The sequence below is a fragment of the Kryptolebias marmoratus genome, linkage group LG17 (assembly GCF_001649575.2).
Source record: "Kryptolebias marmoratus isolate JLee-2015 linkage group LG17, ASM164957v2, whole genome shotgun sequence".
NCBI classification, from domain to species: Eukaryota; Metazoa; Chordata; class Actinopteri; order Cyprinodontiformes; family Rivulidae; genus Kryptolebias; species Kryptolebias marmoratus.
Genome location: NC_051446.1, coordinates 14,047,569 through 14,074,858, shown reverse-complemented (window position 1 = coordinate 14,074,858; position 27,290 = coordinate 14,047,569). Strand labels below are relative to the sequence as shown.

At 43.1% G+C, this 27,290-nt stretch overlaps 1 protein-coding gene and 1 long non-coding RNA gene across 2 annotated transcripts in view; one reads left to right on the top strand and one right to left on the bottom strand.

The window, feature by feature from the left end:
- rhbdl1 (rhomboid, veinlet-like 1 (Drosophila)) overlaps positions 1-27,267 on the top strand; it is a 47,787-nt gene extending 20,520 nt beyond the window's left edge. The window contains exons 3-8 of the mRNA XM_017418367.3: positions 1,846-2,070; positions 2,741-2,889; positions 3,203-3,315; positions 22,749-22,849; positions 25,666-25,726; positions 26,989-27,267. Coding sequence (XP_017273856.1) covers positions 1,846-2,070; positions 2,741-2,889; positions 3,203-3,315; positions 22,749-22,849; positions 25,666-25,726; positions 26,989-27,260 — 921 coding nt within the window. The 3' untranslated portion in view covers positions 27,261-27,267. The remainder of the gene's footprint in view (positions 1-1,845; positions 2,071-2,740; positions 2,890-3,202; positions 3,316-22,748; positions 22,850-25,665; positions 25,727-26,988) is intronic.
- On the bottom strand, positions 10,221-24,317 carry LOC112450571. Its single transcript, XR_003039230.2, has 3 exons — positions 24,063-24,317; positions 22,700-22,889; positions 10,221-10,483 (listed from the first exon to the last, which is right to left on the bottom strand). It is a non-coding gene; the product is annotated as an uncharacterized LOC112450571 (long non-coding RNA).
- Positions 27,268-27,290: the final 23 nt, after the last annotated feature.

The window sequence follows — 27,290 nt, the reverse complement described above, 5'->3', positions numbered from 1 at the left end:
GGGGGGGGGGGTTCCTTCCTATGTGGTCTCCTCTAGTGGTTTCGTTGCACCTCACATTGGGCTGCTAAGGTTATCGAATCTGCTAGTCCAGATGCCGTGCACATACGCCGTTCGCTCTCCGCCTTTCCTGAAAGTGTATCTCCACAATTTAACACAAAAAGGCGGCTGCTTTGTCAGCTTGTTCAGACGAGCTGGACTGCTGAAGCTACATCTGCCGTTGCCGTTCTCAGGTAAAATCCGAGCTGTGATTAATGCGCACTCGGGTAAAAAGCAGATTCCAAAGGCTCCCCGCTGTTCTGACAGTACTCTCACCGATAACTCCAGAGAGAGGGGGAGAAAAAAAAAAACAAACAAACAAAAAAAACCTGCACCAGTGTGTTTATCCTGACAGCTCTCTGCCTCGGCTGTCAGACTAGAAGCATTAGGGTAGTTTTCATCCTGAGCCACTACAGTATTAAAGAACTTATCAAGAGCCGGTCCTGCTGGCCTGCAGGCTGCTGCAGTCCTGCTGCTCACAAAGCACAAACCTGAACACTGGTATTATACCGGCACATACACACACACACACACACACACACACACAAAGGCTCCTGTAAAGAGAGATCTGCTTTACAAGAGCAGAATTACCTCAGCAGCCAGGAATCAGTCTTTGTGGTAGTCAAGTTTTTAAATTGCTCTAAATCAAATGCCTCTTTTCATGAATATTTGTCTGCAGTTTTAGCAGCTCAACATGCAACATGGCTTTGGTGTATTTTATTTGCAGTTTATTACCAGTTTATTTAGACTCGATAAACTCGACTCTCGTCAGCTGTTCGTTAAGCAGTTTCACCTCCTGATTTCTGCTCTGATGGGAACAAAACCTCGAACGGCCCGTCTCCCTGATGCGTCCAGACGTTTCGACAAAAACTGCATAATGGCTTCGGTCCCCCCCCGCGTCAGCATTTTCCTTTTATCTCGGAAGTCGCGCAGATGGGACTGAAAAGGCTGTCGGAGCGCTGAACAGAAGCATTTCGAGCCGCTTTAATTTGCTGATGAATCATTTGGTTTGACAGACTTGTAGCTTCACGTGATTCTGTACGAATGATAAGTTCACATGTTAAACAAAGCAAACATTTGAAACATGAAAATAACGTGTCTAACAGTACATAATTTATAGAACTCAGTTCAGCAGGAATAGTAGAATATGAAAAATATTATTGGTAAAAGCTTCAGATTAAGATATTTGATAGAAGACTGGTGCATCAGCATCGTTCTCCTTTGTTCAATCAATACTTTCTGAATGTTAGCTCATCTTTATGAAAGGTGATAATTAGTCACTGAGAACCTCCTTCCAGCTTATATGAGAACAAACTCTTTTTTTCTCCAGATATTAATCCGTATGATGTGACTGATTTCATTTCTGACATGAGAAAGTCAGTCTGGTGTCTGCTTGCAGCTCATCTGTCAACTATCTCAAGTGTAGTAACAATAACCGAGACTTTCAACTAAAAAAAAAAAAGAATGTAGGAATTTCGTCCATACATCCATCTTCTTCCGCTTATCCGGGGTCGGGTCGCGGGGGCAGCAGTCTAAGCAGGGAGACCCAGACTTCCCTCTCCCCAGCCACTTGGGCCAGCTCCTCCAGGGGAATCCCAAGGCGTTCCCAGGCCAGCTGAGAAACATAGTCCCTCCAGCGTGTCCTGGGTCCTATTTTTCTGTTTGTAAGACAAAGTCTGCTGAACTGACCCACCAGCAGTTCTAAGTTGTAATTCGAAAGCCTGCGTTGAAATTAGAATTTTGCCAGATTTTACATGCGCTAAACTTCGCCTGGAAACATTTTTCTTTCCCTCTCTCTCTCTTTCTCAGATGAGCAGCAAACGCTCCAGCAGTTTCCGCCGTGCCATCGCCAACGGCCGCCGAACGCTGCAGAGGGAGATCCTGCTGGACGAGACGGGCCTCGGGCTCTACAAACGCTTCGTCCGCTACGTGGCCTACGAGATCCTGCCTTGCGAGACGGACCGGCGCTGGTACTTCCACCAGAACCGCCTGTGTCCTCCGCCTGTCTTCATTGCCGTCGTCACCATCGTCCAGGTCAGGGGTCGCGTCGTCGTTGTCATCATCGTTGTCGGCTCTTCTTTGCTTGTGGCGACTCGGGTTTTCGATCTAAGACCTCCTGTTTTTTACGTCAGGCTTGCCACTTGCCGAAAACTGACTGCTGTGTTTGTTCAGCTGTTCAGAAAACAGCCTTCGAAAAGCTTTCTTCGCACATTTTCCCTAAGAGCTTGATACGAGCTGGTACTCCATTTGGGAGCCAGGGGGGACTTAGTGCTTCTTAAAAAAAAAAAAAGAAGAAACTTCCTCATTTCAGGTGAAACGTTCCCATTTGTTAGGAAAGGAAGCCAAGCTGTCTTCGAACGCCTCTGAACGGTCTGTGATGACAATGAGAATACGATAATAACAGCTCAGGTTTGTTTTAATTCACAGAGACAATGAGCCATTAGTCTATGAGAAGAAATTAATGGAACTGAACCAGATGTGTCTTTATTCTGCGGGCGGTAATTGTCTCCACAAGACTAATAAGCATCAGCGAAGGAATATTTATATAAAAAAAAGAATGTCACGTGATTTTCATAAAGCCTAATGGGTTTTGTTTTGCAGGGTGGTTTCTACGTTTTTTTTTTTTTTTTTTAATCAGCACTGCAGAGAGTGGATTTAATGAGCTTTTCTGCTAGAGCTGATGGTCTGTGTGTGTGTGTTGCAGATTATTGTGTTCATGTGTTATGGCATCATGCTCAACAAGTGGGTCCTGCAGACGTACCAGCCGGACTTCATGAAGAGCCCGCTGGTCTACCACCCCGGTCATCGGGCACAAGTCTGGCGCTTCTTCAGCTACATGTTCATGCATGTTGGGTACGTTCCCGAACTCCGACCGACGGCGTCTTAAAACTTTGGGGCGGCTGTGGCTCGGCGGTTAGAGCAGTCGGCCTCCAGCGAGAGAGCTGGAGGTTCGATTCCTGGCCAGCAGTGAGCGTGTGTGTGGATGTGTGTGTGGATGGGGATAAATGAGGGCACAGATTGGGTTGTAAAGAACTTAGAGTAGCCTGGTTGGCTAGAAAGGTGCTATAGAAGTACAGCCCATTTACCTTCCTGGACTAGTTTGGTCGTGATGTCGTTGAAACGAATTGAACTTAAACTCGATTTGTTCTCTGTGCTCTTTCTGCAGTTTAGAGCAGCTGGGGTTTAATGCTTTACTGCAGCTGATGATCGGCGTTCCTTTGGAGATGGTCCACGGCATCCTACGAATAAGTTTGCTTTACATGGCGGGAGTTCTGGCTGGTGAGTGCATCTTTAGACGAATAATGTTGGTATTATAAATGGCAACAGAAAAGGGAGCACTTATGTTGTTGTAAAAGCAAGAAGGTTGCCAAATTTGCGAATTTCATTTGGTATTCTGTCCTTTTTTAAATCCGTGTTTCTGCGATTGAAAAAGGATTCACAGTCCTAAATGAACTGAAGGAGTTTTGGGGGAAAAAAGCTTTAGTTAGTTTAGTTTTAAACTACGCGTTATTATAGCACACTCACTTTTACACGTGGTGTAGGACACACATGAGCAAAATGTGGCCCGCGGGCCAGAAGCGGCCCTTGGATTATCTCTATCGGGCCTTCGACGCCTCAAATCAAAGCAAAATAACATGATGCAAACACTATGTTAATACTGAATTCAGGTGAAAACAGAGCCTGTGCTGTCTTTTTACATGTTTCCAACAACAAAAAGTCCTTGTTTTGGACTGAAATAGGCCTGAACTTTATAATTCAGCTCACACTGGCTGTACTGGAGAGACCAGACGAACTTACCAGGAGGTAACTTAGCTGTTTCCAGCCTTAGTCTACAGGGAGTGCATTTGAAATACCATTAAAATATTGCAATGTTTTGATCAAACATGCTGTCTGTGCTGCATACTTGACATTTCTTGAAAGTATCCTTTTACGTATCTGCCACGATGGAACCATTTTCATTTTCAAATCAGTCAAACAAATGAATCAGCTAGAAAAGTCAGCTACTTGGTGAAATCCAAGCAAAACAAAGCCGACCTTTCTTTGAGCAGTTTTGAAAGTTTATAAGAATTCTGTGCGTAACAGCAGAGGGTACCATTTTGGGCTCATTTTTCTATTTATTACGTAGCCTTTTGATTTCTTTAAATGAGTTAAAATGGCCTCTGGAATAAACAAAGCCCATTCCTGCTGCAGGATCTCCTGCTGACACACTCCAGTAGATGTTTATTTGGTATTTATTGGCCAAAAAAGATACTCCACCACTCTTTATTTGAACCGTGAAATTCTATGCAGAATCAAATTTGCCCTGTCCAAATGTTATTAGTGACGAATTAGTTATTGTAGATACGCTTCTGCCAACTGAAAGAAACCACTTTAAAGCTTTTATCTGGGCCTTATTTTGTGATTAGAAACCAGTTGCTTACCTTTAGGTCAGTATGAACACATTTACAGCCGTGTTTTTGTTATTTTAGTCCGATACTCAGCCGTGCGGTCTGATGGCACAGAAATGCGATACTGTTTGAAAAGACTACAGCAGAGTTTAATAATTCAATATTTGCTTTCCTTTAAACAATAATCTCAGCAGAAAATGCTGTGTATCCTGTTTGTCTCTGTTCATGAGTTGATTTTTTTTTTTTTTTTTATTTCTTTGCTTTTGCCAGACTGCAGCAGATCTGTAGTGACCTACTTTAGGTTTGTCTTGCTTATTGTTTACACACGCTCCGGCTGAAAAGTGTTTTGTTTTGGGATTATCATTTGTTCAGTTTCAGGTGTTTTGTTGTGTCTAATGTTTCCTGTAAAGATCCAAACGCAAATTCAAAAGCAAGCGGCGGCGCCGAGCTGAAGAAAGCTTTAAACTCACTGACACCATTTAGGAGCCGTTCAGTTTGAAAATGAACGACAATCTGGGTTCAGACTGATTTCATTATGTTGGGATGACTCGAGTTGTGGACGTGAAACTGAATTCTCGGTATGAAAACCAGACAGAAAAGTCCCAAGTGTCCTGTTTTTCTCTGCACAAACGAAAACGTGGTTCGAGCTGCTCTGGAAAAAGACCTCCGCTTTTCGACACTCTTTGCCCGAACACACACTGTTAACACTCATGAATTATTAGGGCTTTGATTTGTTTTCGGCGTTGATGGCAGATTGGAAAAAAACCAGCAAATGAGAATCTGTGAGAGTATCGCAGGGTTCCTCTCTGTCAAGTTAGCCTGATCTCTGTTGGAGCTGCAACCTGAAATGATGGGAAGGATAAAAGATTGAGGAGATCATGTGGGTCGGTAATTGTAGCCTCGGAGCCAGAAGGCAGAGATGTTTGCCTTTAAATTTTATATTTGTCCAAAATAAAACCTGTAGAACAAATTTTCTGCAATTACCTTCCAATAGGATCTGATCTGTCTAAACTCAAGTTGAACTTTTATATGAACAACTGAAGCTTCTGCCATGTTAGACATAACCATAAGTATAATCCAAGGTATTGACAGAGTTGGACAAGCTCTTTGCTTTGTACCAAATATATATTTTAAAAGACAGAATTCTTGAAAAAGTTGAGTGGTTTTACTTAATCTAATCTGTTTTGGTCACCAGGCCCTGCCATATGGTTGGTATATCTGGCCTTGCTCCAGAGTGGTTTCACTCTTACCTTTCTGTCAGAGCTCAGTGTTTTTATGAATCTAATCACGTCAGACTCTCAAAGATTATCACGTGGGGTACCTCAGGGTTCAGTCCTTGGACCCATACAGTTTCTTTTATACATTTTTCCTTTAGGACTATTTACTATTTAGGATAATTAGACTATAACCTGCAATTTCTCATCATTTATACGCTGATGATATTCAGCTATACAGCTCTTTAAAGTCTGCTTAACAGTCTGTGTGACAACTAGTTGGAGTTGAATTTTAAAAAGACGGAAACCGTAAATATCGCCCGTGAAAGGTGCGCCGCAACGGTTGCCGGCTAGTTGGAGAACAGCATTTGCGAGACACAAAATATTCACAAAATAGTCGCGGAGGCTAGCAGTTTTTGTCGCGTGAATTTTGAACGTGTTCAAAAAGGTTTTTTGTGACAAATTCACAGGTGTCTCAAACTCTTCTCAATGTAGTTTCTTTGATCTTAGAGCTATGCTTTGATATCTGCACAGGAGTGCTGCTCTGAAAACAGACGGCACTACAGGACAGAATATACAGGTCTACTACTGCGGTGATAAATAATGAATAAAAAAAAACAGACCAAATGTGCCTATCTTCATTTCAAACGTGTACTTCAGTATGTGGGTGTGGCTTCCAAGGTGGGTAGTTAGCAAGCTGAGGTGGGTACGATGTGGGCAGAGATGGGAAACGGAATAATATACACAGACTGGAGTACAGTTTTGTGAGCCGTGGAAACAGAAATAGCCTGTAATTTTCTAAAACTGGCCGCTCAAAACACAGGCACACAGCTCTCAGGTCAACTGGTCACAAACACTCAGAATTCACTGAGACTTTGACAGAAAATGAGTCTGTCTTCTTGTAATTTGGAGTTGCCAACTAGTCTCCAACAATCACAGCCCTGTGAGATACGAGCCGTGGACTCATCTGTCCAGCCAAGCCTCGGAAACTTGATGTTATCATCGACTCCGCTTCATCTTCGGAGAATATTTAGGAATTGGTTCTTCAAGTCGAAAATTGTCACTGAATCTAGTGTCAGAAACAAAGTCGTCTGGCAGAGACTGTTGCCTTTTTATCAGTTTAAATGAAAGGAAGCTTCTCCAGTCGGTCCAGAATGCCGCTGCAAGGCTTTCTCTTTGCTCCGGCTAACTCTGGTACATTTTAAAAAAACATTTTAAGATTTTAGTCCTCACTTCCAGAAGAACCTGTGCGGTTTATCTGCGGTTTACGTCTCTGACCTCGTAGAGCTCAGAGAGCATCTGATCAGAGGCTGCTCAGAGCGCCACAGACTCAGTTTAAGATGGAGGAGACAGGATTTTAAAGCGGTGGCCCCCACGTCGTGGTTTACCTCCATCTTTAAATCGCTTTGATTCGGATGATTCTTTCCCACAACGGCATTTATTTCGACAGGCTTTTAATTAGATAAAGGCTTGGCTGCGTGAGTCTTTAAGCTGCTTTTATGCTCCTTATTTCCCCTCGCGTCCTGCTTTTATGTGCTTTTGTTTTCACTTTTTGGCTATTGTGAAGCCCTTTGTGGTTTTTATCCCACGAAAAGCACTATATAAAAGAGTGTTGCTCACTTGGATCAGCTTGATTTTTTTCATGTCTGCCTCAGGATAGGCTGTCAGGAATGTTGACGGCTTTACCGTCACCAGCAAGTTTGTGTCAAATTCTTTGTTTTGTTTTGTGGTTTTTTTCTTCGACATTTTGACACCCTCTTCAGCGCTCGTTGTGTTTAGCAGCAGCGTCGGAGTGTCATACCTGCACTATTTATGTTCATGTCTCCGATATATGACAGCGAGTTTGCGTCTGAGCGGCTTTTTGTTTCTGCGCGGTGTTTCCCTGCTTCTCACGCTGCCGTCGTTTCTCAGAAGTCAAACTTCTTGCCGCTAATGGATGTTATAAATTACCCCTGCGCTTCAGATTCCGCCTGATTTTTCTTCTTCTTCTTCTTCTTCTTCCTCTTCCCTTCTTTCTTCCCCGTTGCCCATGGCTCTCTCATGTTTATATTCATGGAGTCTTATTTTCTCTCACGAGTTCAATCATGTCGGCCGCATGTTGCTTGTTATTTTTGTAGGGCAGCGGGCCTTTCAAGTTATAGCTGCACTCAATGGGTGGATTTATGGAGCGATGTGCTGCAGGTATTGTGCCTTTATGTGTTTCCCTGAACGCTGTCTGCAGGAGGCACTTTCAAACCCCCCACCCAACACACACAGGAAAAAAAAAAAACTTCCGCTTTGAAGATTCCTAAGATAGTGAGAAAGTATAAAACTGTTTTGCAGCCATATAGTTTACAAGCATAAATGTGAAGGAAACTTATTTACAAAAAACAGTGTTGTAAAGGTTTTAATCTCGATGATATGCAGCTGTATACACTTTTATAAATCTTTAATATGGCCTGATGTCGATGCCATTACGCCGGCCCTTTTGCTCTAATGCATTCACTGAGAATAAAGTGTGACTCCAGACATTTTGTCCTTGACTGTGTGCTGACAAAAGGACCAATTTTGTAATTGCTTTTTGAGAGTGCCGTTCAGACCTTGGTCCTTGTCCTTGTGTGTTTGCATCCACTCAGTGGTCCTCCATGGCTCTGCTGCAGAGAGACGACGAAGAAGCGCCAGGCCATAGTTCACACATTCTTAAAGGGAGTTTTACGGAGGAAAGCTAAGCGCAAATAATATCTTACCTGTTGCAGATAGCTCCTTGAATGACTTCAGTTTGGAGAAAATGAAACGGCTGGTCTAAGAAGGCTAACAAAAAATAAATCTTTAAAACTTCATAGCAGTTTTAACCTTTGCATTGCCATAAATATAGAGTTATTTATCTAGAAAATTTAGGAACATCTAATATCTTACCTGTAGCAGATAGCTCTTCGAATGACCTCAGTTTGGAGAAATACGCCACGTTTTACCTCAGAAATCTGCATTTTTATCTGGGAATGATGTCAGACCTGACTGTACCGTGTTCCAGAAAACCAGTAGACTTTGCTAAAGGTTGTCCTCAGTGACTCCTCAGACTTACAACTCAGTAACAACAATTTCTCTGCATTCAAACATCGCACCAACAAGTTCACTAATAGTGGCTGGACAGTACCGTGTGAGTGGGACTGAATCATTGAGCTGCAGACCAACAGAAGTGAAAATTAAAAGTTGACTCCTGCAGCTGTCACAACTTTTCACGAGCGAGTCAGCCATGTTGGATCCCGAGGTCAGGAATCTCAAACTGTCCATGTTGGAATTCCAACTTTGCAGTTGATTTTTTTCCGACCTTGAATTCAAATATTCCAACTTCCGAGCACAAATGGAAAGCAGGAAAAGAGTTTCGGTCTGACCAGACTGATGAGCTGATGGCTAGTCCAAGTAAGGCCAAAACCAAAATGGACAGCTGCCGTATCAAAATGCAGATCCAATCTCATAAGATTTATAGCAGTTCATTCAAACATTATCCTATAAACTTTTACATTATTACAAATTTCACATTACACAGTTATTTACTATGATTATTTGCAAATAGCAGCAGCAGCTAGCTGTAACACCTCAGATGCAGACTGGGGCACTTCCAACTGGAATATCCTCATGTTTTTGTCAGAATAACTCTGTAAAGTGGAAGCTAATCATGGTGAAACTGGTAGAAAGGCTTGGAAAATAGCATTTCTATGACGTACGATGAGAATTTTAAGACTAGAGTTGTTTTAAGGTGGCAGTAATCCACTTTGGTCTTGGCCTCGCTCGGAGGAGCCATTATTGCATCAGTTTGTTCAGACTTTTCTATAATCCTCCAAAGATACCTTTCAGAAAGCTACAACAGGGAAGATAGTAACTGTTTGTAGTCTTTCTACAGAACCCCACTTTAAGAGGTCTAAACTGCCCCTTTCAGATAAGATTATCATCCTAGTTGATGAGAAGAACCTTAATCGTTGCATTCAGCTCATCAGCCGAACTTCCCATTAAAGAAAAGCAGCAGGGGTTCCTTTTTTTCCATCCGCTGTCTTTTTATTCCTTCCCTCGGGCCATAAACTCCCTCGGTGTCTTTTTGTGTTTCGGGACATCAACAGGTGCCTGAACACAGTGTTTTTCCTCAGTGCGAGCCTCGGGGGTGTCTGCCTCCTTTAACACCTTTTTTTTTTTTTTTGACAAACCGAATCTCTCAGCAGCCTCCGTTTGGAGCAGCTCAAGCTCCTGGAAATGTGTTCTGCTCAACTTGAACACAATAATGTCGGCGGGAATCGAGCGCTGTTTCAGTCGTTTTCCCCGTTTCTGCTGCCTGTCAACATCTATTCTGCGAACTGACAGCGCAGATCGAGGGTTTAAACTTTCACATCGGATTATCTATCTTTTTGTCAACGAGATGGCAAAAAGTAATCAGGCATGAAAACCCCTGAGGGGGAAATCAGAGGTGTTATTAAATGTTGTGTCTTCTGCATGGTGGTTGTTGTAATTCATGCTCATTTCTCATTTCAGTTTGCTGTTGCAAGAAATAAATTAAAGATATTTTAATTAAATAAACAGAAACACAATTTTTCTTTAGCATAATGATGCCACTCCATGTATAATATGTTTTATTGCTTATCTCTATGTGGGTTTTGATTATTTTTTTTAAAGATAAATGAAAGGCAGTTTCTTCTTCTGGCACAGAAAGACATTTGGGCATCAGTGGATTGTGTTGGGTCATGTGATGTATTATCTTGAGCAGAACCAGCAGCCAAAGATGAATTCTTTCCCTCTGATTTGTTGGAAGACAGGCAACACCTTGCCATAAATCCTAAAAGAGCGACGAGGTCTGTCCTGCTCCTAAGCAAGCAAAACCTGCAAAAAAGAGACGAGTTAAAGGCGATTGCTTGAAGAAATGCGTATCACCCGCCGCGGGCAGTGAAAACGAAATAAAACTCACGTCATGACTGGCTCGGCGTGGACTGATTGCACGTCCTCCTGAGTGGAGCGGACATGATTTGTAGATGTTCGCAAACACAAATTTGTAAAACAACATTCACTTTAAGACATCAAAGCGCCTCTGCGGGCGGCCGCAGACATCATCCCTCTGGTGCTCCGTCAACAAGAGAAAGCAAAACATGTTTTCATACGCACCACGCAAAGATAAAGACAGAAAAACATACTGAACTCTGACGGGATCGTTATGGTCAATGAAGAAGATCAAAAGACATTTTAATGAGTTTGACAATAAGTTAGTATTCATAGTATTAGTATTCACATACTGAGGTAGTATTACTCATCCAGTACATATACACATGGAAACTGGGACAGCTGGCCCCTGACTCACTCAGTTTGTCAGAAAATAAATCAAACAATGAAAGCAAGGATAAAAATACCCTTTTAAAGAATGGGATGACTTATTTTTTCCAGGTTACATCCTGGTTACCAGAGTTTAAAGCCAAAATTATTTTATCTGGAAAAAGAAGAAAGTTATAACCTGTTTGGTCAAAGCTGGAGAATAACATTATGATTGCCCGGGCTGTTAGCGCTTAGGGGAGGACTCTCAGCTACTACCACACCAAAGTTTAGCTCAGGATCTGTAAAACCGATCGTGTTGCGTCCATTTCTGTGTTAGCTAAGGTTGATCTAGATTTGGGCAGACAGCTAAAGTTAGTCCATTGTAGACGAACATCCAGTGATTACTTTCTGCACGTTCCATTAAAATCTATCCAAGTTCACGAGATGTTTGCTAACAAGCAAACGAACACACACACACACACACACACACACACAGGCGATTAAATTATTGATGCTCCAGAGTTCCTAAAGCAGAAGCTCCCCCTCCCTCCGGAAGGTTTCATCATGACTCTTATTACCTGAAGAGCTTTCGTCTTTTATTATCTTCCCTCCTCTACAAATGGAGTCCGTTTCTAAAGTGTTGATAAGGATGTTTCCTTTTCCTTTGTGTCCACGAGTCTGTTTAACTGTTGACTGCAAATGAAGCAGGCCTGGATGAGAGAGGAAATCACACACACACACACACACACACACACACACACTCTGAGTGAGGAGGAAGGGAGACACACGAGGTCTGGCCAGGATTAGTAATGGATACGTGACAAATGGCCGCATGTTGGTATAACCTCGGCGTTGCGGGCTAATTAATGTTGACATTACGGAAGAGAACCCCGCCGAGTCACACTCGGCGCTGAATCCTTCAGCGGCTGATTAATGTCAGGCGGGACTGCAGCATCATCACATTTCTCCTGCGCCCACGAGACCCGATCCATTGTCTCAGCTTGTTCCATCGAGCCCCTGCGCTGGTCTCTAAATAACTTACTATGTTACACAACGGATGGATGTTTTATGAGAGCTGCTCATTTTTGGTTTATTGATTATATCTGCCGCTCGAGTCGCGGGCCTTGAAGCGTGGCCTTAAGTGGCTTCGTCCAGCCTCAGTTTTGCTGATGTTCGCTGCATGTGTTGTTGTTTTGTAAGCTCTCGAAGTACGCCTCTGAGAAGAAATTTACTAAATTAAAGCCGATTGCTCGTTTATCCTCTGTTCATTTGTATTCGTGTGAGAGAATTTAAAACGTTCAACGTATTTCACGAGTGAAAATTCATTCAGGATTTGCAACTACTCCAGAGCTTTCAGCGCATCACTTTGGGTTAAATGAAAGTAAAATTTTATTGGAGTTAAAAGAGAAACACAACGTGGGAACAAAGGTGTGTATAATTCATGGATCCTGCTGTGCGGTAAGATGGTGACACTGAAAGGTGTTTGAAATTGTTTTGTACGCAGCATCCCATTCAAAGCGCTTAAGTTTGAAACTGCAGGCAGACAATTCAGAGATTTGAGTTAAAATAGTTTTATTTCCTGCAGGGGGGTTGAATCAGATAAACAGGCGCTTGCCACACCTTCACACTGCATCAGCAGCTGGTAATGAGGAAGAGCTGGAGATTTAAAAAAAAGAAAAGACGAGAACCAAAAGGAAAAGGGAGAGGAAGCATCAGAGAACCTGGGGCTGAATTAATCACGCTCTCTGCCAGGGGGAGGCGACTCGGCCTCGGCCTCCTTGACTTTGGTTCTGACTCACTTTGAGCTCTGGTGTAGACAGATTTAACGACGCAGCCATCTGATTGGCTGGAGGTGAATCTGTGGTTTGTTTACGCGAAGCGGGAGGCGTCTCCAAGACTTTGAGAGATCAGAGGTCTTAGTGTACGCGCGTGTGTTGCTGTTTTGTGAATAACAATTATTTCCTGCCTGGCCCGCGTTTGAAGGCGTGTTGGTGGAGCGTGCGGCCGGGGTGTGTGCGGTGGACAAAGGTCACGTTCCTGTGTTTTATTACCAGGGTTTGCCGCGTTGCTGCGGTTCTTATTGTGTTCAGACCGCCGTGTTGTGTTGGGCGCCTGGTCCTGTGTTTCTGATCTTCTCCCTCGGTGCAGAACTGAGCTAAAACTGAGGAAGCGGGGTGACCTTGATGTGTTGCGGAGTCTGCCAGCGTGATTACGGTAATTCCCAATCCCCCCATCTAACCCTGCGGTCGACTCCTTCTGGTGACACCAAGCCTACTTCCTCTACAACCCTCCCCTGCCCCTCCTCTGATAACAACACCAAAGATAACTGCACAAATTGCTTTTCTGCTGAAATGCAGTGTGAATGCTGAGTGCTGAATGACTTACGAACTCTGCTCAAGAACTGAGATGTTAAAGCTATAAAAACACAGAACACCAGCTAAAACCTAACAGGAGGAAATGCTAGCTAAAAAGGAAAACTATCCAAATGGCAGCTAAAAGCTAGAGATAGCAAAATGCTAGTCTAAAGCTATAAGTACCAAAATGCTGCTTGTATGTAAAAGTACCAGAAGTCTAGCTAAAAGAATCAAAATGCTAGCTAAAGGTAGTAAAACACTAGCTAAAGGTAGTAAAACAGTAGCTGAAAGTAGCAAAACACTCGCTAAAAGGAGAAAATAAAAAAAGGAAAACTATCCAAATGCCAGCTAAAAGCTAGAGGTAACAGAATGCTAGCCTAAAGCTAAAAGTACTGAAATGCTGTTTAAAATGTAAAAGTACCAAAAGTCCAGCTAAAAGTATCAAAATGCTAGCAAAATGTATTAAAACACAAAGCTAATAGTGACAAAACACAAACTTAAAAAAAGCGAAACAGATCAAGGGGAAAAGTAACTAAATGCTAGCTAAAAGCTAAAAAAAAATAGCATAAGAAGGCAAAAATAGAGCAAGTAAGCTTAAGTAGATTTCAAAGCAAACAGTATTTGTGAAAGAATAACAGATCTCAATATATTTGTACAGATAAATGTCTTTTAAATAAAGCTAAATATCTTCAAAAGCATAATTGTCCTGAATGAGCTGAACATTTTGACATTCAAATTGTTCAATTAGCACAAAGTTTGCAGAAGTAGTTTGCAAAAACACATACAGAAGAAACTCTTAAAAGGGGAAACAGTCGTTTGAATGCTGACTCAGCATTCAGAGAATAAATATTTCTTCTTCTTGTGTTTAGTTAAAGTTAGCCTGCTGCTCTTAAAGCTGCCTGCTCTTATCTACCGACGCTGAACAGCAGTATTTGTCGGTCCTCTTCTTGAAGGCTTCTCTGCTACGTTTATATTCTGCAGCAGTCACTCTCAAGGTTTTTCCAAAGCAGAGGCACATCACGTTTTCTGCAGCCACCGTCCTGCCTTCATAACCTTGACCAGGGAAAGTGATGTCGTGCTCTTTTTTTCACCCGGTTGTTCGAGGAAATTAAGCATTTTCCATCCAAGGTCAGCTGTTTGGCCTCTCGGGTTCAACTTATGAGGGGTTAATGCAGCTAATCGTGGCTTAAATGCTGTTTTTTTTTTTTTTTTTAAATTATGGCAGTTTTTCTAATATTAGGCATGTTTGTATGTTTGTATCTGCACTTGTTCATTTTCAAATGCTTTGAGTGTTTATTTACTCGAAATATGGTTGTTCTTCGTGCTATCTGATGATTCTGTGCTGAGTGCTTTGAGAGCAATATTATTATTTCTTCCTTTTTTGCAGATTTGTATTTATTTTTTAAGTTTTTTCCCTTTTAATACTTGTACTTCTAATGATGAAATCACACAGGAGTGCAGGTTTATCATGTGGTATCATTCTGAGGAAACTCACAGCTTAAAACTGAAGATAAATAAAAAATAAATAAATTACAGACTCTTTCTTTCCTGTGGCGTCCTCCTGGGTCGCCAAGGCGCTCCACCACGGCCCACAGAGACGGATCAGGATGTTAGACTGGTCTGAGGACCCTCGCTCCACTCTTCTTTTATCTCCTGTCTGGAGAAGTGTCCGTCTATTTTCTGGATGGAAAACATTAAAGCCGCCCCCTCTCGACCAAGCGACATTATCACGGCTAAAATAAAGCTTTGAGAAAAACGCCACCGTAATAAACGACCTTTAAAGCTATTTGCTCTTCAAAAAGTCGGTAATGTAGATTAAAAAACCTGTGACAGAGACAGTAAGTCACCCTGAAACTGAATTATAGGTTGTGCAGTTACTACGGCTAATCACTTACCACATCTTAAAGCAACAAAAATAAACTGGCTCAAAAGATATTTAATCAAATTCTGATCCCGCTTCATAAAATCTACTGCAGAAATCTGAAATTGATAGGTCTGTTTCTGCAAAACAGGGTTTTATATGATTGGTTTAAGTCCTTAATTTGATAGTTTTAATTTTGGTTTTGGCTTTCAGTGTGGTCTGTGTGCTTTTGTCAGTTATTGTAAATTCCTATTTTTATTTTTTATTTCATAGATAATGCTCCTAAATTAATGTATTAATTCATATAGGATCTGAAACAATATTGTTTATTCACAGATCATGGAGTAATGTCAGCTTTCGTCTACATGCACCGTACGTGTGAAGTAATCTTTACTGTTATAAACTCTGTTGTGATAGTTAACAATATATTAATATTAAAGAAATCAGACAAAAGACGCTCTGTTAGGATTATTTGTTGCCTAATTTAACTCTAGCTGGAGTTAAACTGATGACTTGCATATTATGACAGAAACTTCATTGTAGAGCATAGGAAGACATGTAGACAAAGGACATATGATGATTAAATTTGGCGAGTTAAATAGAATATTATTAGTCATAATCAAAACCTATTGAGCTCAAAAGTTGAAGCCAATAAAGACACAGATATTGAAGACTTTCTGAGTCACAGATTAGCTTTGAGAACAAAAGGTTTATGAGCTCAGCGTGATTTAAAGTAACTACCTTGGTGGCATAATTATATCCCTGTAATGCATCATCTCAATGAAGGTCAAACAAATAAAACAGTATTTCACCTGGAATATTCTAAAAGACAAATCATGTAGGCGAGAAGAAAAGTTCTAAAAGCAAAGTGAGTAAAGTCCAGTTCCCAATTTGTACGTCTCCAAGATGACGGTAGCTAAAAGCTAAAAGGAGCCGAAGGAAGATTTCAAAGAGAATAATGTTTTGAAGGACCTGAAGAGATCTTTATGTGTTTCTATGGGGACCTTTTCTTTAAATCAGGGTTCTCCAACCCTGGTCCTCGAGGGCCACTGTCCTGCATGTTTTACTCGTTTCCCTGCTCCAATACACCTGATTCAGGGGTTAAATTAACTCTTCGTGTTCTGCAGAAGCCTGTTAATCACCCATTGATTCAAATCAGGTGCGTTGGAGCAGAGAAACAAGTAAAACATGTAAAATATTTTGAAGAGTATAAAAGTCTCCTGAACGAGCTGAACATTATGATATATGAATGACTAAAATAGCACAAAGTATGCAGAAACAGTTAGATTTCGTCAAACAAGACAGTTTACTGGTATATTTTATGATTTTGTAAGACAAGTTTTAAAGTTAATATTCACTTGACTTTTGATTTGCAATGCAATATTCTCACGTTACAACTCTTGGATGCTGAAAAGATGTTTGGATAAAAGTCTTCCTCACGTAGGTGGAGGGCACCTTTGGGTTGTGGGCAGAAACCCCCTGAAGCTGCCGGTCAGGCTGGGCTGCCGGTAACCGATGTGTCACGGCGCCTCATGAGCTCGCTCTCCCACTCGTTCCAACACGTCTCCCCCCTCCGCCCCTCGTCTAATTTGTGCTCAGCAAATAAATCTGATCCGGCGTTTGCTCGGTTTATTAGCCAGCGGAGACAGCCCTGTGACTAAATAAGTGCTGACTGCGGCGCATCTCTGAGCAGGGCCACGAGATTTAATGCAGCCGGCGTTCCTGCGGCGTGCGTACACAAACAGAGCAGCCCTGAGCCGGGGAGGAAATATTCCTACATCATCAGCTCTTAAAGGTTTCCTCTCCTGAGGCCGTCACGTGAGCCGATGAAAAGGATTGTCCAAAACTGGTGCCTAATTCACCTGAATAAATACTCACTCGTTGTCCTCTAGCTGTCCTCTCTTGAGGAGTATATTTACTTGACATCTGAGATATCTGAGATGTGAATCTATTTGCATTTTAACGCTTCCTGTTAATGATATCGTTAAATCTTAAAACTACATTTGAGTTGGGTGATGTGTTGTTATGCTTTCTGTTGTCAGCTCGGGCTGCTCAAGGCCTCACAAAGAAACAACAGATCATTAGAATTACGCAACTCTTTCTCAAAACTAGTGTTTCATCATCTTACAGCTCGGGGTTTAGGTTCATGGTATGCAGGTTTTCTTATTGACTGTGTTTTTTTGTTTTGGTTTTCTCTGATCAGACACAGCAGCTATTTTGGATGAAAAAGTGTTAAAACCCAGTTTCAACGGATGAGACGGCACAGTGAGAAGCTGTTCAACCTGTTGAAGCACATAGTTGGTGACGAGGCACATATTCATCACACGTATTTGTCTTGTTTTTATGCAGGGAGCGATTGTCAGATTCTAATCTGTTTTCAGTATCAACTTAATAGCCTTTTTTTTTTCAGCCCGGACTATCAAACCGAACACGAACGCATCTCCCAGAGTAGGTTCACCGTATAAGCCCTGAAGTGTCTTAATGATGAAAAACACACCATTAAATCAAGCTCTAAATAAACTGATTCAAAGGCCTTCTGGTTGATCGGTATCCCCATTTGTTCTGAAACGTGTCAAACATGACTCTAGAGCATTTAACATCAGATCCAGAGCCGTAACAGCAGCCGGCAGCATCCCACTTAAACTAAAGTCTGGGAAGCAAATACTAAAAAATGCCTCCCGGCGCGATCCGCCTGATTTTTCTCAGGGATCGGAGCATTTGCTGCTGCAGCCTCTGCCGGAGTGGCTACAGAGCGACAGCCCCTGGCGCTGTCAAAACTCTGGCCTCGGATCAGCTCGCTATCCTTGTCTGCGCCTTGTCACGGCGAGAGAAAACACAGAGCTGACCTACAGCTTCAGGGCAGTCTGGAGTTACAGTAATGGGAGCAGGTTTGACTGAGAGGCTTTACCGCTGTGTGTCCTAGCTGCGTTCGGCACTGTAATGCAAGTCTGACTTTGAGGAGTTAAGCTGAGCAAAGTGCATCATCTCTGCTCCCTCCACGCCGCGCGCTCGTGGATTTGAAGCTCAGTCGGATCTGAGCAGCTGGCTGACGACTTCAAGGAGGCAACAATAAATATTTTGTGCTCGAGCCGGAATGTGTCAGCTCGGAGCTGAAGTGATCACACACCTCACGTCTGAGCTCCTGCTGCGTGCGAGAATAAACCGCAGATTTCCCTAAGCAGGAGAGCCCATCTGACAGGCCTGTTTAATATGCAAGCTGAACCGGGGGCCCTCTCAGCAGCGGGGAGGAGAGACGAGCTCCTCTCCTCCTCGATTTAGGTTTCCGGGTCGTTTCCTCGACTGCAGGAGATGACGAGCGTCAGTGCGCTCCGAGGTGTCCTGGACAGGTCATTATCAGCAATTTTGAACAAGTTGGCAAAGGTGTCACAGATTAATAAAAAAACAAAAAAAAAACGAGGAAATCCTTTCTGCGCCTCCTCTCAGCCACAGGCAGATCAAAATCTTTGCTTTTTAATCATCGCCCACCGCTGAACGGTGGAGATGGATGACCATGTTTTTGTGCCTGTTTGCTACCAAAATACCTCTTGAGCCACTGGGCTAATTTTAATGAAACTTTCAGAACATTATTGTTACATCTGATTACATTTTGGAGTTAATCCAGTTCAAGCCTTAAGCATCATAAAAATGGCTGTAATCCAGTCAGTTGTCCAGATATTGACCTAAAAGTTGATGTGGTCGAAGCTGAGAGTCATCCACAACACATGCTCTGATGATGGCTGGAATTTGTTTTTCCATTCACCACCTCAAGCTGAAACTTTCAGACCACTCTGTCCAGAGTTTAGCTTTTGGTTGTGATGTTAACTGCTGGGGGAAATGAGCAGCAAAAGATTAGGGGTTTGTGGAACGGTAGAATAGTTCAGTAAAAGTGATATATTGTGACCTGTTTGAACTCGTGTTCTGCATATTGTCAGCTGGACATGTTTATGAGCACGTTGGCCTGCCCTAATTTGCACAATGACGTCAGTATTTACTTGCAGCTCGTGTTCCTTGAAGGCAACATGTCAAATTCTGACTTATTTTTCCCCAGTTTGCAGAATTTTAGATACAAGTTTGATAAATAAATCTGTATTTGTCTGAAAAATTTGTTGCGCGTGAGTAAAATGTTTTAAATTCTCTCCCAACATTACTCATCATCTCATGCATAGAAGACGTAGAGAGCTACAAAAAGCCCATGTAGCCCCAGAAAAGCTTAAATTTTTTGAAGCTCTCTCTCTCTGCTCCAGCTCAGCTTCTCTTTTACTTTGAAGAGATCAGACCCAACTTGCCCCACTGTTGGATCTGCTTAAAACGGGTGCCACGAACCCCCTCACATCTTTTGCTGAAGCACCAACCTTCCCGGGTCCCATAAATCCAGATAAAATAAGCCATACGTGTCAGCGCGTGGACAGATGGATGACTGAGGGAAGAGCTACGATTACCATCTATCTTCCGCCGATCATCGCCACGAGCTGACAGGGCGTTCTTTAGGACAATGTTGACACGCGGAGGATGTGAACGTTACAGCGTGCGTTACAGATCTGAGATCACAACTCCAGCAAAAACCCATCCGCAATGGAGGAAAAAAAGAAAGGGTCTGCTTTTGTTTTATCAGCCCTCTCGGCTCCTCTTATCGACTCATTTGCATAATTAACGGAGGCTGACGCTGTCCTCACGAGAAACTGCCTCAGTGATTTCTGCTGCTGGGCTTTCTGTCCTGAATCATGATAATGTCACAGCAACACCCCCTTCTTTTTTTCAGATGGTAAGTTTAACAATTAGCATTTACAATTTGGGTGCAACTTTTTATCCTAAAATGTCGGACGGGATAATAAAGAGCAACAGTCTTCAACGCTCTAACTTCAGATAACGCGTCAAGAGTGCAGCGTTGGAAGTATGACAATAAAACTGAACTAATCTGACTGTAAAAGTGACATTTATCTCAATCCATAACATAAAAATTCAGTATTGGCTGATTGAACACTTGTAATATTAGTGGTTTGATCCTTGACCATGACCACTTTAGATGGCAAATTATTTATATACAAAAATAAAGTCCCTCACAGTGCACAGAGGGTTTCACCTCACGTCCTGCACCTTTAAAGGTGGTATTTCACTGTTAGTGTACTAGTTGGTGACTCAAAAATGTGGGAAAATTGCAAGAAAATAGGCAGATTTCCCACTGCAGTCTTACTGAATTGGGACTGTTTGCAACAGAGTGACCAACGAGCTGAGTGGCTGTGTTAGGAGCAGCCAGTTTTTGAAAGTCATGGCCTCTTTTCTGTGTGCACGGCTTGTAAAACTGCATTCTTGGCTATGCACAAGTACCTTATTTGTCCACCTTTGTCCACCTTGGCAGCCACCCCCACATTTGTGGTTTAATCAGCTGGAGTATATTTTTGAAGACAGGCGGCTTTTCTATAATTATTATTTATCACCTGTGTGGTTTTGAGACCTGGACATTTGCATCAGATGTTTTCTGTCAGAGGGAGAGCTCCCCTGCGGGAGTCAAAATACAGCTCTTAGTGTACTTGAGACGAGTCGGAGACGCCCACGGTGAGAAGTTGTCGCAAAAGTCAAAAGATTTTTGAACGTGTTGGAAACTGAAGCAACGGGACTGCACGCCTCTGCAACCAGCACAAGGAGCCGCCGCGAATGTCACAAGATATTCTGGAGATGTTCGGGAAGCTCCCTAATGAATGCCATTCACTGACTGCTCACAGCTTAGTGTCACGTCACCTTAAGGCTAAGAGAAAAGAGGGAGGCAGAGTACTAGTGAGCATCAGAGCCACTATACAGGATGAAACAACCAAGATCCTGGAGTACATCAGGAAGAAAGCCTCCAGAGATGATCTGCTAAGTGAACTTCTCAGGCAGCAGAAACCTGATGTGGAAGAGGAGAAAGAGGAACCATCATGGAGATATAAGCCCCTTCACGGCATGTACCAGCGGCAGATTGAGGAAGTGGCTGATATCAACAAGTCCTACTAGTGGCTAGAAAAGACAGCACAGAGGCACTAATCATGGCAGCACAAGAGCGATAGAGGCCGGGGTCTATCATACCAGGCAGGACCCAAGATGGAGGCTGTGTAAAGATGCCCCTGAGACAGTCCAGCACATAACAGCAGGATGTAAGACGCAGGCAGGCAAAGCATACAGGAATGCCATAACCAAGCAGCTGGAAGAGTGTACAGGAACATCTGTACCAAGTATGGACTGGAAGTCCCACAGTCAAAGAGGGAGACTCCACCTAAGGTGGTGGAAAATAGCAGGACTAAGATACTGTGGGACTTCCAGATCCAGACTGACAGACAGGTGATGGCTAACCAACCGGACATTGTGGTGATAGAGAAGATCCAGAAGAAAGCAGTGGTGATAGATGTAGCAGTCCCAAGAGACCGTAACATCAGGAAGAAGGAGCAGGAGAAGCTGGAGAATTACCAAGGGCTGTAAGAGGTAACAGAGAAGTTGTGGAAAGTCAAGGCCTCAGTGGTGCCAGAGGTCATCGGAGCACACGGTGCTGTGACCCCCGAACTGGAAGAGTGGCTCTAACAGATCCCAGGAACAACCTCAGAGATCTCTGTCCAGAAGAGTGCTGTCCTAGGAACAAGATACTGAGGAGAAGCCCTGAAGCTCCCAGGACTCTGGTAGAGGACCTGAGCTTGAAGTGAAGAGGAGAAAATGTGGAGAAAATACATCAAACTGGGTGTTTTATATGCTGTGTTTATATTTGTTATCATTTGTAGCGTCACATACTGTAATACACATATGCAGGTCTACCCTTGCAAAAGAAAAAAAAAACTGGCATTCTTTAAATAAAAGCTTCTTTCACTCTATAAATTAACAAATATTCAGTGTTGGGACTAATACAGCTGAGTTGGCAGGTCTTACTAGAATAAACCGTTTATGTTTAGCTCATGGAAAAACAATTTGCTGTCATTTTGATGCAACAGAAGTCTTTAAAATAAGCAGCTTCTGGCAGTGTTAAATTAGCAGAAAGAAGCACTATTAGACAGACAAAATGGACCATTTTGCATCTAGATTGCAAAAGTAAAAATATAGTTTAAAGCTTATAATTTTTTTCTATATATTGTAGCAAATAAAACACACGTGTCAGGGTTTTTACTTTATAAGCTGCAGGTTTGTGTCATCAGGTTCATTCTTTTGTCACTCCGAAGCTTGACTAATGTTTGCACCAATCTTTTAAAAAAAATAAAGAAATAAATGCTTTTATCCATATCTTCATTTTCTAAATTAGATTTTACTTCTGAATAGAACCCAAAGCATTTTTAGGACTCACTAATTGGAAATGAATCACTTCGGTGAGGCTTGAACGTGCAGAGAGAGAAAGAGAACTCGATCTGTCTCCAGGGCAGGAAGTGAGCACGTGCAGCGGGTCCTGGCTGCGGCGGATCAGGTGGGGGGCAGCTCCACCCTGTGAGTGATTTCCAGGAAAAAAAACGCTGCAAGGAAGGTGACTCGCGCCACTGCGTGACGAGTAATCTGACGCTGCCATTGTCTTTCCCTCGCTGCTGTACGCTCCACACACACACACACACACACTGCCCCTGTGTTACTTACTTGCCCTGATGTTCCTAACGTGTCTCTGTCTGTCCCTCTGTCCCCGCAGGCTCGCTGACGGTGTCCATCACAGACATGCGTGCCCCGGTGGTGGGGGGTTCTGGGGGCGTCTACGCTCTGTGCTCGGCGCATCTGGCCAACGTTGTCATGGTAACTGCCCGCATCCTCATCATCACCTCCATTGTTGGGTCTGAAAAAGGTTTTAGCGGCATCAGTGTAAATATCAGAGACTTCCACCGAACGACGTGTTTTTAATTTATTACCTGCCGGCGAAAACAAAGGGGGGGGCAATAATGTTTTTGCCTGTGAATTTAAGTGTGTTTGTCTGTACCGTTAGCAAAATATCTCATGAACAGACTTTAATGAAACTTTCAGGAGGTAATGACTGGATGTACATCTACCACTGATTACCTTTTGGAGTCAACTCCATTCAACATGGCCGCCACAGCAAAGCGATCTTCACAAACACAAACATGGATATAACTCAGTGAATTTGACAGATATTCAGCTCGACTTTGTTGTGGTGGTAGTAGCTGAGACTGATCCCCATCTTATACTCTGAGTGCTAACTGTTTGTACAAGATGGGAGTTTAAAACTTTGCAATTAACTGTTAGGGTTAACTCTGTTTGTCTGTTAGCAAAATATCTCATGAACCGCTGAACAGCTTTTAAGGAAACGTGTAGGAAATAATCCCTGGCTGCATGCCTACAACTGATTAACTTTTGGAGTCAATCCAATTCAAGATGGCTGCCACAGCCAGCTGACCCTAGAAAACACAAAAATGGCTAGAACGCTGCCAGTGTTACAGATATTGAGCTAAAATTTGGCGTGGTAGTAGCTGAGAGTCATTCACAACACATAATTTAAGTGTTGGCAAATGACGCAAGATTTTTGTAATATTGCATGAGATCGTGCATCATGGTACTTTCAAAGTTTGATTAAAATGGCTCCAACTTTCTCAGCGTAGGATGATCTTAGCGGGCGATATGCATTCCTTCAAAGAATGCTGCACCTTTCTCTTTTCCTGCTCTATCTGTGTTAATAAATCGGTCGGGAGAAGGCATTTCAGAGTCATATTTTGATTTTTACGTTGCTTATTTGCATACACAAAAAAAACAGGAAGTGAATTCCCTTGAAGCTTCTTTTTTCCCCTCTCCTCCAACATTTATTAGTATGTGTTTCTGTCACTGCGCTCCTGTGAGAAACGCCTTCCACGTTGTGTTCGGCTCTCGAGGCGGCGTCAGATCTGACGAATCGCTCTAACTAATGTCGCCGCTCGCTGTGGGCCGCAGAGGCGCCAGCAGGAGTGGAAATGAAAGCTGGCTGACGGGCCCAGAGCGAAGCGTGCTCGCAGCAGCTCACGGTTTGTCGGCTCTGTTCCACGGTGACGGCTGCTTGTTGCCGGGAGATCCTTCAAGGCGCCTCTTAGTTCTGCTCTGATGACTGTCTCTTCTTCTTCCCCTTTTATTAAAACAAAACGCTGCGCTTTGCCCTGCCTCGACCCGGTAAATCCCTGAGCCTCCCGCCGTCGAGCGTCGTCATCTGTTTCACTCAAAAGACGTTTTCAGGTTCAGTGAAGTTTCAGGCTCTGCTGAATCGAGCTGAAGTCGAGCTGCAGCTGCAGTTTGCTGTCAGAACACATTTCAGACCCGTGAGGGGCGCTAACTCACCTTTAAAATTGACTTTTTTTTTGTTTTATCATCCTCTGTGCCTAAATGTGAAGGGCAGACGATAACGTCTTCCTCTGTGTGCGCTCACGTATTTGTCTGTTAGCGAAATATCTCATAAACTACTGAGTGGATTTTAATGAAACTTTCAGAAACTCATCATTAAAGACACGAATGATTCACTTTTGAATTCAGACTGAGTCAAGATGGCCGCCACAGCTAATTGGCCTTATAAAACCCAAAAATGGCTGTAACACAGTCTGTTTTGTAGAGAGTGAACTAAAAGTTGGTGTGTTAGTAGCTGAGAGTCATCCCCAACACATACTCTGAGTGCTAACACATCACACAAAATCTTTGTTTCAAACTTTACGTTAACTTTAGGGGTCAAGTTTGTCTTTTAGCAAAAATATCTCTGGAACCACTGGATGGATCATAATGAAACTTTCAGAAAATGATTATCAGTTGTAGATTTACAAGCGATTAACTTTAGAAGTCGATCCAATTTAAGATGGCCACTAGAGGTTATCAACCTTATCCAAGTCAAAAATGTCCATAACTCAGTCAGTTTTACAGGTATTGAGCCCAAATTTGACGTGGTAGTAGCTGAGAGTCATGATATTATGTGAGATAGCGCATCTAGTTATTTTCAAGGTTTGACTAAAATGACTGCAACTCAAAACAATGGCTATAATGGTGGCGGGCAATATGCATTCCTTCAGGGAATGCTAGGCTTTTAATTTTCTGTAGTCTTAGTCTTATTGAATAAAAATAAATTACCCTTAGATTTAAAGTTGTTGTTTCCTGAACAACAAGTGTTTTCTGACTCACTACGCCTCATAAACGCGTCGGATTTCCCAAGTGGTTTCTTATTTTAGCGTCCCGAGCGACAAAATGGATCATCCCTAACTCCTTTTCCTATAAGAGCAGAGACACATGTGAGACATCTAGAGTCCAAGTAAGTTCTGATGGTTTCAACTTTTTGCCTGATTTTTGCTGCTATTAAAAAAGTCAGAAGCTCTGCTCCTGGTTTCTGTTCGCCCTGTAGATCCAGATGTTTCAGAACAGCCCCCCTCCACCCAGAGAATCTCAGGGGCGAGTCTTTTTACCCATTCTCCCGTATCCCTAAATGATCACAACCTTAATTATTAAAGCAAACAGTGATCTGGACCCTGCAGAAGGAGGGCGGCTCAGTCCTGTCAAAGTGCTGCCGTCCCTCCCATACGTACAGGTTTGCTCTTAACTCAGGCTGTTTACATGTCCTGATTGTTCTCTTGTATGTTTTTCACTGTTTGTTGCAGAACTGGGCCGGGATGCGCTGTCCGTACAAGCTGCTCCGCATGATCCTGGCACTAGTTTGCAGTAAGTTCTCTACGTTTATCCTCTCTGAGCGCTCTGCCACTCTTTCATTATGTTAAATTCAGGTTTAATAAAAACAAAAAAAGGAATATGCCAAATATCAACAGGAATATCAAATGTGCCTAAGCTTGGAGAACTGTCAGAATGGGGTTCGGAAACCTTCTGAATGTGAGCGGCAGACAGTGTTAACAGCTCGTAGCGAGACATGCCCCGACTGGACATCCTCCTTTGTTTTCAAAGCGTTTCAGTCGGCGCTACTTGTCCATTTTCTCCACTCAAGGGCCAAAACACTGCGGCCCGTCATTAGTGAGCAATATGCTCCCTCCATCTGTCCGGAGCCTGCCGCCCCCGAACCCTGCTGGAACGTTGGAGTTCTCCTCGCTGTTTTACAAACAGACAATCCAAAACAAAAACGTGCCATTTTTTTTTTTTCTTTTTTCTTTGCACGAGCTCCAGTGAAAACCGAATTACCACGCGAGCCGCTCTCGGTTTTATGCTGTCTGTGCGGAGTTGTTTGTTCAGCCGAAGGGACTCGTGGGGAAGCGGCGGCAGATAAATAACATTTGATGGCACTTTTTCGAGAATTAGGATCCACTTAAATCCACTTTAACCGCAGGCCGTTCTTTTGCTTGCCAAGGGAAACTTCCATCTACGCTTCACTTTATGGTCCTTCATTTCCCATAAATCATCTTGGGATAATGACAGCAGCTCCGTCTTTGGACTCGGACTGGCTTACATAGGGATTTGTTTTCTCATATATGATGTTGCTGTTTTCAAATTTAGGCAAGAAATTCAAGGTGCTCAATGCAAACTATAGATTCAAACATAAAAAGGTTTTCCTGATCTACAACAAAAGGTGCAATTTGAAAGCGTTTACTCCAGTAGTTTTCCAGATAGGCTGATATGGACCCAACTAATCCCTGATATTTGTTATTCTTTCTCTTTAGCAGCAGATTTACTCTATTTCCATCTAACAACCTTGTCCGATTCCACCATATTTGTTTACCTACAGACTGCAGCCAGCCTAATGTAGGTCAGTTCACGTGGTTCTCAGCCAAGTGCTTTGTTTACATTGAGCGCGTACCCGCATTTCAGAGTTGCGTGTCACTATATCTGGAAAACTACTGGAGCAAACTCTCTCAAACTGCACCATTCGGTATAGTTCAGGATGACCTTTTTGGCTTTTACGGTGTGCCGTAGTTTAAAGCTCCCAGCCGCAGCGTCAAACATGTTGAAACGGTCTGCGTCCTGTCTTTCCTCCGCAGTGAGCTCGGAGGTGGGCCGCGCGGTCTGGCTGCGCTTCTCGCCGCCGCTGCCCTCCTCAGGCCCCCAGCCCAGCTTCATGGCCCACCTGTCGGGGGCCGTGGTGGGCATCAGCATGGGGCTGCTGATCCTGCGCAGCTACGAGGAGAGCCTGCAGAAGCAGTGCTCCTGGTGGGTCATCGTCTTCTCCTTCATCACCTTCCTCCTCTTCGCCATCTTCTGGAACATCTTCGCGTACGAGCTCCTCGGGGTGCAGATCCCACCTCCCCCCTGATGACACCCCCCCCCCCCCCATCTCCCCCCC